Source organism: Geospiza fortis, unplaced genomic scaffold (assembly GCF_000277835.1).
Source record: "Geospiza fortis unplaced genomic scaffold, GeoFor_1.0 scaffold10, whole genome shotgun sequence".
In the NCBI taxonomy this organism is placed as follows: domain Eukaryota; kingdom Metazoa; phylum Chordata; class Aves; order Passeriformes; family Thraupidae; genus Geospiza; species Geospiza fortis.
The window spans coordinates 6,182,323-6,192,817 of record NW_005054326.1 but is presented as its reverse complement, the minus strand read 5'-3'; the positions used below and the strand labels follow the sequence as shown (position 1 = coordinate 6,192,817).

Below are 10,495 nucleotides of genomic sequence, written 5' to 3'. Positions count from 1 at the left end.
AACCCTTTTCAGAGTTGACAACATTACTACAAAATCCTCCAGTGGCAACATTCCCCACAGACTAATCCAGAGAGAGAAACAAACTAATAAACTTGCAACTACAACAAGGAAGATCCATCACTTATTTTAAAGTTGCATTTCATCTGCAGGAATATCTTCAATTCCTATTTAACTAATGGCAATAAGCAAATTTCGTGTTTTTAGGAAAAAAAAGACAAGGTGTAGTCCTCAAAAGTTTATTTCAAGTATAAAAATTGTTCAGTAAGGTATCTACAAGTTTTTTGTTCAGCATAAAGGTTTAATAAGATAGAAAGAATCAAGTACCAAACCTCTGTAAAAATACGATTTGATTTTAAACTTTGAGTAACAGTGAAAAGGCACTTAAACAAAAGATAGCCAATGACAAATACAACTGTTATGTCACAGTGAATGGGTAAGCAAACATAATCTAACACTTTATAAACAAAGAAACTAATCACAGTCTAGCTGAACTCAGCAACATAATCCAGACAAGAGTGAACTCGAACTTCCTGCACTTCAACAAAAGAAGTGCAAAGAAAGAGAGAAAGAAAAGCAAGAGAAGTCTCCAGTAAACTACGGGTCTGCAGCATTGTGCTCAAACTATGAACTCAGAGCTCAGTTCACACAAGTCCACAAAAAGACCTGTAACAAAACTGGGTAGCAGCATAAATACTTCATAAATGCCCCTGATCTGTAAGCTTGCATTGAGGGGTTTATATTTCCCAGTTTAGAAAAAAAAAGTTTCTACAAAAACAGAAGCACAACCATCAGACTACCCTAAGTGGGAAACAGAAGTGAAATGCTTGGGAATCCACTGCAGTCCCTTTGCAGCAGAAATATTCTTCCACTGCCAGCAATGGAAAGTATAATAAGTAGAAGTTTTTGAGAATCAGGAAAGAAAACAGGCTACGACAGTTTAAATGAGTTTGTTATTTTTTGGTCAAGATTCAATCAGCTACTCTATCTCAGAAAAAAAAAAAGAATCAAAAATGCCAAAAGAAACAATACGTTTAAAACAGCATTTACAGCACCAAAGAATATCTGGACAATAAATACAGAATAAGATGGTAATTATTCAAAAATATGAGGAAATGGGGAAGGAAATTTTCAACACCCACCAGAAAACTGTGGGCTTTTACAACTATTCAGCAACATGAAGTAAACAGAAAAAAAATCTTAGTGTTGGCATTTTTTTCTCAGTGATAGTAAGACCTTTGATACAGGAGTGCTATCAAGACTTTTGCATCTTTTTTTCCAGATACATTTTCCTGTAGGTCTGAAACATCTCTTTTGAGTCTTTGACAGGAATGTGAAGAGTCTCTCCATCTCCTTCCAGGATCTGTATAGCTGTATCAAGGGGAATACTGTCCTCAGCTGCAAGACAGACAAGCACGTTAAAGCAAGAGTCTCAAAGGACTCCTCTCCTTATACATGTGGTACCTAAGACCTTCCTTCCAGTGTCAAAAAGGATGCCACAAACTTCCTTCCTAAAGCACCAGGCAGTTCTGATTTAAAACAATCTCCAATGCATCTTTAAGCACAAAATGGCTACTTGGGCATCTTCACAGGAGAGATTTCTGGAGAGTATTAAGAAAGGTATGACAGAAAACATGCATTTATGAAAGGAAGAGAAGAAGCAAGAGGAAGGGCTAAAATGATGGCAGACACCAAAGCCCAGGGACACAGGCAACAGCAACAAAAGATGCAAAGGATGCAAACTACGTTACTTGCAGCACCACAACACAAGTACCAGCATGCAAGCCCTCTGTTCTAAAGCTAAGAAGCAGATGGCAACAAGGCTAGAGAACACATTCTGTTTCCTGTTAGACCACTAAAAAAACAAATTAGAGCTAGAGAGGTACCTAAAGCAAAGAAACAAGGACAGCTGGGAGCAACCTCACCCAAGATTTACAAAGGATGGAACAAACAAGATCCTGAGATGAAAGTTGCCACTGTTGTGACAGTTGATTCCTAGAGGGTATAAAAGACCATCCAAAAAGCAATTTGCCATTCAAGAGAAATGAGGAAGATGTCAGAGTGGCCGCACTTCTCCTCTGGGTGTCACACAGATTATCTCGTCCAGACTACTGGGACACACAGGTCCTGGAACTTGTGAGCACAGGTGTTATGTGTGGACAGCAGCAAAGTACTGAAAGCCACATTTATTTTAAAAATCACTTTCTGTTTTTGCACTAGATTCTGCTACATCACTTTCTATATTTCAAAGCATGAAAGAGTCTTTATATACAATTGAAAACTGTATTTAAATGTTACTAGTGCTACATCCAAGTTAAGGGCACAGGAAAATTTCAACATTTCCAACAACATATTCATAAAGCAATAAAAAACTATACAAATCTTTGAGACTTGTAAGTCTATTCTATGGTATCCATTTATTCAGGAGAATGAGTAAATAATAATTTTCAATACTTTATTAAGATTTACTACTGTAAAGGAACTTTTAAAACCAAGCAAAGAGGATTTAACTTGTATTTCAAATGGGACATTCAGAAGTCACTTCACCTGTAGAGATCTCTTCCAGTTTCTTTTGCTTCACTGGTTCACATTTCAACCAATCTTCTTTTTTACTCTTGACACCTAAAAAGAAATTTTCAAAAAATGTTTCTGAGGTTCCTTTATCACAAGTTTTGGCCTCTATTCAGCATTAAATTCTAACACATATACTAGCACACACAAAAGGAAATTTCCTTTGGGTATGAAAATGACTCAAAGTGCTGATATATACAGCTTGAGAAAAATAAAACACAACACTTGACATAAATATGCTTCAGAATGTACCATGTAAGATGTTGAAAAATGGGGTAGGGGAGAAGAGAAGGAAAAATGGATGTTTAAAGCAAATGTGGCAAAGATTATGGAGACCATGGGCAAGATACACCTGGCCTAAGCTCACTCTGTTCCTCAATGGCACAAAAGATCTCTCCCTCCTCTGCCCAGGCAGACTGAGGCACAAGCAGGTGAACAGTGAGTACAGATCAGATCACCTTTGATAAGATCACCCTCACTATGCCAAAGGAATCTACTTTCTACAACCAAGCCAAGCTAACTTCTACAAGTACTTCAGAAAGCCTTCCAACCAAAGTTACTTGAAACTGCCATACTCTTTTAAGTATTCTAATTTCATTCTCCAAGACTTACAGAAAATTGAAAGAAAACTCCCGTGTTCTTTTTCAGCTGAAGACTCAGCTGTGGTCTGTCAGAGAGCAAGTTAGGATATCTCAGTCTTCAGCCTCTACAGTCCCATGTTTTCACTGTCTGCAGCTTTATGCAACATGAATTGAAAAATGAATACATAGTTTTTATTTACAAATGAATATTTAAGAGAACATCATACCTTCTACAACGACTTTATCTCTTTCTGGAGAATTCTTTGCAGCTAAGCTTTCTTCACCAGGGGCTGGATTCCTGAAGAGTATCTCTGGACACAGCTTGAACTCAAGGACTTCCTGTTTGCATGATTTCTCAACTGTTGAGACAGACACATCTTTTTTTGAGTCGCTGCTTTTTGACACTTTGGTGGTTCTATGCCAGACAGGTCTGACAGGTGATGTCTCTAATTTTGTCAGAGAGATGCGCTCCTGTGCCGTACGTTTGAATGCCACTCTGTTCAGGTAGTGTTTTTTGGGTTCCTTTTGAAGATGCAGCTTTAGTCTGTTATTTCTTCTGTTTAGGTATAGAAGATTTTTATCAGGAAACATTTTCTCAGAGCACTTGTCTTTGTTTTGACCATCGAGATGTCTTTCTTTGCTAGAAAAGAAGTTTTTAGACATGCTAGAAGATCTAGCCCTTTTTCTCTGCAGTTTAAGCACAGAGCAATCTGCTAAGGAACTCCTTGGTTTCCAACCATTTTCTCCATTCAGTTTTTTAGCTTTGTCAGCATTTAGCAAACAATTGTGTGCAAGCTGCTTAGAACTCTTTCCTTCGGATTGTTTCAGTCCTTCCTCTTCCAGCTTTGCTTTCTTAAATTCTCTCTTCCCAACCATATTTTCCTTCATCTTCCGTTTGTATGGCTGCTCTTGCAAAGGATGACCTTTCAAAGATTTATGCTGAGAATATTTTGTGTGTCTTGATTTGAAGTCTATAGTGCTACTATCTGAGAATTTTACAGCATCAGCTCGGTAACTACTCAATTTTTTATGTTTCATTTCTGCTGGTAATTTTGCTTGCACTTTGACACTTATTCCTACATCTTGCCTAAGCACCTCCTTTTGTTCCCTACAGTTTTGTTCTTCAGCTGAGTTCTCTTCACAAGTTTTCATTTTTTGTCCTTGACTGACTTCAGAAAGCTTAATTTCAACTGTTTCTGACTTCACAGACTGGCGAATGTCTGTTTTGGATTTTATGGTCAGACCTGTTTCGGCTGTATCTTTTGAAGGGGACTCTGTTTTGAAAACTCTCTCCTTCTTTATGGACAACTGTGCCATGTTGTCTGCATATGTATGATCAGTTTTTTCTAGTAACTCCTGGGAGGCTGTCTGGTGCTCTTTTTTGAAAGAATTCAATTCTTTACTTGACACTTGGGTTCCTTTGTCAATTTGCAGATGTTCCTTCAAACCACTGCTTTTGCATTTATCAGCATCCTGATTTTCAAAGGAATTAACTGGTCCAGTTTTTTCCTGCTGTGTTGTAGGCAGTTTGTATTCATTATCCACCTTCAGCCTAGGTTTTTTGGTTATTTCAGAAGTGTATGTGCAACTATCTTTATTTTTGCTAATACTGTCTGGGATTTTTTCAGAAATTGTCAGGTCTCCTCCCACTGCACCGTTTTCCTTTTTCAAGGCATCAGACTGGCTGGTTTTTTCTTCTGTCTCTGCAGAGTCAGTATTTTCAGCTTTTGAAAGTCGACAATCATTTTTCTCTGAACCAGGTGTTTCTAAATGAGAGGGACAATGTGGTGTTTTATATGCTGCAGCTACACCACCCGTTAGAGAGCCATCTTCACTTTTTTCACTGGGCTTAGAAGTTTCTTGTGGGGTTTTTTCCTTCTCACATAGATCCTGACTAGGCTGGACACTGCCTTCAAGGTTGTCCTTGTCAGCTGAAGCCTTTTCTGACTGTTGACTCACTTCTCTCTTGCTGTCACTAGAGGGACACTGGTTGTGCCCAGGAGACAGTGCTTGAACCTGATCAGATCTCAACACTGCAGTTTTAGTCTGATTTACTGGGTCCTTCAAATGAGAATTGTCACAAATTTTAACCTCTTTTTGAGACTGATTCTCTGTCCCTTCAGCCACTGAACGATTTTGTGCTGCTTCTTTTGTTAGCATATCAGCACCTTCAATGCCATATGGAAACTCCTTCACTAGAGCAAGCAGCTGATCTTTTAGATATTTACTAGGTTTTGCTCCAAAAAAGTTCACATCCTTTTCCATGCTATTTTTACTGGGCACGGAATTTTGTTTACTGTGGTCTCCTGAAACAGCAGGTGCATTTGTTTTAGCAGTTATGCTGATAGAGGAATCCAGTGAATTTTGAGCTAACTTCTGATTTATATTAGCAAGACTTTCTAGGGAATTTTCAGGATGCTTGGAAGATGCCTTGAATGACGTGCTTTGTTCAGAGGTAGAAACTGCTTTAGGAGGATTGCCACTGCTTTCCTTCTCCAAATGACTTGATGATTCTTCCAACATCTTTAGCAGCAAGCTCTCTCTTTGGGCAGTGTTATTGCTCAGCTCAGTTTTATTCGAGTCCAGATGTTGCTCCTTTTGCCTTGCACCAGATGTGTTTCCTTCTGATGCCTGTGTCTCATAGACTGACTTGAACATGCCTGCTATTTGTGGGTTATAAAATTTATCACCTTCAACAAGAGAGCATACACTAGAAATACAAAACATGTCATTTTCCAGCAGAGCTGTGGATGTATCTCCTGCTTCTAACACAGCTTGCTTGTCTTCATGGTGTCTAGTACCTTCTTGAGAGATTTGACTACAAAAATTTGTGCCTGATTCAGGAAGAGGAACCTTGTTTTGTAATCCAAGCTGCAGACTTTTTCTTGCATCTTGTGCAGATTGACTAACTTCCCTTTGGTTTTCATCACCAGCTTTGATCTGTTGCAAATGTGAGTCCACTATTTGTTCCAGAACACAATCACTGGGTGATGACCAACCATTTTCTATAGTTCCTTTGACAGTATTTGCCACACTTAAACCATTTTCCCCCTCTTCTTGCAAGCTGTATGTGCTCTCTGAGTTGATCACTGGATAGGTTTTACCTTCAGGTGTTGGGATCTTGCCTGCCTGCTCACTTAGTGCTCTTTGTTCACTAAGTACTAAAGGAGAGACAACTGCAACTTGAGGTTCAAAATTTTTTATCAAACTGGAAGTCAGTGTATCAAGTTTTTGTCCCACAGAGGTAGTTGTTACAGGCAAAACAGCCTCATCCATGCTATCCAGCACATTAGCTTTTTCTCCCTTCTTTGTGTTTTGGTCGGAGGGTGAAGCCTGATTTGCTGTGGGGCTTTCATTTGACTGTTTATTTTCCACACTTACAGATTCTGGCGGATACTTCCCCCACAGGCGCAGGCATGCAACCACCTCTTCCATAGAGTAACTACAATTGCTCTGGCTACAGGATGCATTTTCAGGAAATGGTGGTTTTTTCTGAGCTACCTCAGCCTGCAATTGAGCATCACCAGATGCAGATGTTTCTGATGCAGCTGAGTTTGTGTGAGCCACAGATGCCTGCTCACCTTTCAGACTTTCTACGTTCTTCTCACTGCTGTCTTTTAGCAAGCTTCCACCCGAGACAGACTTATCAAGCAGTGGTTTTTCACTACACAGGAGATTTGTCAGTATTTTATCAGCAGTAGCACCAGCTGTCTTCTCTTTCAGCGCATTTGTGCTGCTCAACACGAACTGAAGAAATGATGAGTTCTCAGGGCCAATTTGCAGAGTCTTTGATGCAGCCCTGACAGAGCTCCCTGCTGGAGTAAAACACGAAGCACTGTTCGAGGAAGTCACAGTTCCTGGAGAAGAGGCCAAGGCATGCACATCCCTTTGTTCCAAGGTACTCTCAGGATTATTAAATTGAGCTGGGACTTTGCTCTGAGAGGGAATAGGAGTGAAACTTGATGAAAGACTTCCCTGCTTCACCTGAGGGCTACTTTGAGTCACCTCCAATCTTCTGTTATCAGCACTGGCTAGGTTTTTGTCATTTCTTTCTTCATGTGGAACCATGAATGTGGGCCTCTCTGTCCTCACTGCTTCAGATGGGGGAGGCTGTACATTTTGTTTGGGCACACACAGAAGACAATTAGAAGGAGAACATGGATAACTAGGAGGAAGAGAATGAGTATTTTTTTCATTATATATTTTTTTTTTATAATTATGAACCGTTTCAAGCAGGACAACCCTTTTTTTAAGACATTTCAGCTTTTCAGCTTCCCAAGCTAGTCTCTCCTTTGTAATTCCTCCATGTGTTGCTGCTGCTGAGGAAATCTGAGCATTAATAGGCCCATTTATCAAACCACTAGTCTGGCTCTCTGGAACTGAAGCAGGATCACTCAGTGGCTTCGAAGAAAGAGCTTCTATTTCTTTCACAACATCAAGCAGTTCTTTTGGAATGCCAGGGGATGACACAGAACTTTCACTAAAAGACCGATTTGCTGTCACACTTCCACTTGGATTACAGACATTCCTGATGGATTGACTGACTTCTCCAGGTTGCTGCTTCTGACAGTGTTGCTGAATACTGTTAAACCCAGGAGTATTTTTTGGATCCAGTGGGTACCTCTGCTGGTTAATGTTGTATCCGCTGAGTACATTTTGCATTTCCTGTGGTACACCCATTGAAGATCGTGCTGCAGGCCTTGAAACACAGTTGGCAGGCAACAAAGATGGTGCAGAACATCCTCTAGGAGCTTCTGATGCCATCTGACTCTGCTGAAATTGTGGCAGCTGTACGTTTGTCCCAGTATTTTGATTCACTGAATACAAAACTTTACACTGATTATTGGAATTAAATATTTGGGGTTGGACATGTTGCCCGGAAGTAGGAAGAGGAAAAGAATTATTCTGGGGATGAATGCCACCTTGATGTAGCGTTGCAAGTCTCAGGGAATTATGCTGCAGCATTTCTGGCTGCGCCGTGTAAGCGTTGGTGTTGGTGTACTGGGGCTCCCCAAGCACGTTCCTTACATTATTCCCTGTGTTCACTTGGGAGGACAGGGGGGGCACATTCCTGCAGGGATAACTGTAGGGATTAGACACTGGCCAAGAAGTCGGAGTCATCTCTGGCCGCAAAGGGGAATTCTGAATGGGAGGTTTCAGACCTGTTCCATGCATCTGTTGATGTCTTTTAACTGAGAATTTTGACATAAAAAAATTATTACCAGTTACAGATGCTCCTGGTGAGGTTTGATCTGAAGTTTTGAATCCTTCAGCATTTACAGCAGGGAAGGCAACATTGATAGTTGGCATATACACGATTTGGTTATTTTCAGCATGAGTGCATGCATTTTTAGAGGAGTTGGCATTTGTCTGAGGAAAGCCATGTCCATTAGGAAGTATCTGAGTGAAACATGCTCCTTCACGTTGCAGGTTTGTATTTGCATCAGCATTCTGGACTGGCCTTACATTCCAGTCCATCTTTTCTTGTTTTCTTTCTCTTCAGGCAAAACCAAAATGCTAAAAAAGAATTTTACAAAAATTACAACCTTTAAATCAATACCTGTTTCATTTACTAAGAAGTGATTTAGAACGCGTCATGAACAGAACTGTTGAACCTAAACTGCTGGGTAGGAGAGCAACCCCAGTAGCACAACTTGTGGACATCAATGCTGTCAATGTCAAGTTGCATAAATTGTTTCCCAGAACACAGTAAAGTATAAAAAGAGAAGCAACTAACAATTCTATTGACTATCTAATGACTAACAAAACCTTCACATTATTCTGCTAATTCTATTATCTATCAACTTTTAATTTAACAATAGATTGCTGTATCTGCCTTCTTCATCCAAAAACAATGGGAAAAAACCCCCAAGGCATGTGTGTAACACAACACAATAAACAATACTTAAGAGCTGAACATAAGAAACACCTATAGAATAAAATAAAGACCGGGGTTTTCAGACAATAATACTCAATTTCAATTACACCTTTAAATACAACAAAACAAATGGAGAAATTAATGTGGGTTTAGTAAAAATCTCCCAAAATAATGTGGCCCACTAGTTTAATTTCGAGAGATGTGACTGTCTCTAGTGAGCATGTAAACAGCACATGAACAGGAAGCTGATTGGCTGGAGGAACACATGGACAGCACATGAGCAGGAACCTGATTGGATGGTAGAGCACATGGACAGCAGCATGGCAGCTGAGCCAGCCAATGGGTGCCTTCTTTCTGTTAAATTCCGTTAGGTCACGGTTTAGTTTCGGTTATGTCAGGTAGAGATTACAGCTATAAAAAGGGTGCGATTTCTACAATAAACTGATCTCCCACAGATGCTTAAGGCAGTCTGTGTCGCTTTGCTCTCCTCTGCTACAGATGGCTGACCCAAATTGGGACCTATAGGGTGCTGCAGGGTGTGTGGACTGCTCCAGTAGCAACTTCCACTGGGTCAAGGAACCGGCCAGGAAGAGTCCGGAAAAGGATCCAGGGACAGATCCAGGAAGATTTTGGGAAGGAACTCAGGAATTTAAAAGTGTGCACACCTCACCTGGAAGGTGAATGGACTACTGGGAGCAAATATGGGAGGTGGAATATCCCTGGAAAAAGGCAGGAGCTTGGGCCAGGTATGGTGGCTCCTATATCAGCAACCTATTAATATGGCTGATGTGAAACTAAGCACCCTGCTGGACTGGGTGTCTAATCATGTTAAACATTTTCCTTTCAATGGACCCCTTCAATCAGAAAGCTGGAAAGCAGTAGGACAGAGACTTTTTCCTACATGGGGGACAACCATGGCAGCCATTAAAGGAAGTCACGCGAATGTTGGTGGTCATCACAGGGCTTCAGAAGCTGAGTCCCCTGAACCCTCAGCACCACTGGAACCCAAATACAACCCCGAGATTGACCCAAACCCCGCAGAATTGCCTTATCCTGAGATAATCCAAGCCCTGCAGAGCTGCCTTTCTCTGATAAAAATCCCTACCTAGCTGGCCCCCTCAGTGCAGAATTCCCACATTGCAAGCAGGCAGCGGGCTCGCTCCCTGCTCAAGACAGTGACGAAGCAGTCCAGCAATGGCAAAAATGCAGGAAAGCCACAATGAAGGAGGCAGAATTGGCCTCCTTTGTTACAGCCTGCCCAGTAATACATGTGCCAAACCAACACCCAGCATACTAAGCGCTGGACTATAAGGTAATTAAAGAACTGAGGGCTCTGGTAAAAGAAAGCAGTTTATCCTCCTTTCCATCATGCTAAACTGCCTAGAATCCATGAGCACTGCATACGTCCTCACACCCCACAACTGGCAGAGCATAATGAAACTGTGATAATGGATGTGATTCATGCTTA

At 40.8% G+C, this 10,495-nt stretch overlaps 1 protein-coding gene across 2 annotated transcripts in view; it reads right to left on the bottom strand.

Moving 5' to 3' along the window:
* Positions 1-220: 220 nt before the first annotated feature.
* RESF1 (retroelement silencing factor 1) overlaps positions 221-10,495 on the bottom strand; it is a 28,176-nt gene continuing 17,901 nt past the window's right edge. The window contains exons 3-5 of one of the 2 annotated variants that reach the window (XM_031057008.1): positions 3,377-7,587; positions 2,545-2,619; positions 221-1,395 (exon numbers count right to left, since the gene is read on the bottom strand). In XM_031057008.1, the coding sequence (XP_030912868.1) occupies positions 1,253-1,395; positions 2,545-2,619; positions 3,377-7,587 (4,429 nt within the window). In that variant the 3' untranslated portion in view covers positions 221-1,252. Of the gene's footprint in view, positions 1,396-2,544; positions 2,620-3,376; positions 8,667-10,495 lie in introns of both variants that reach the window. The other variant, XM_005421102.2, reaches the window with a different exon arrangement.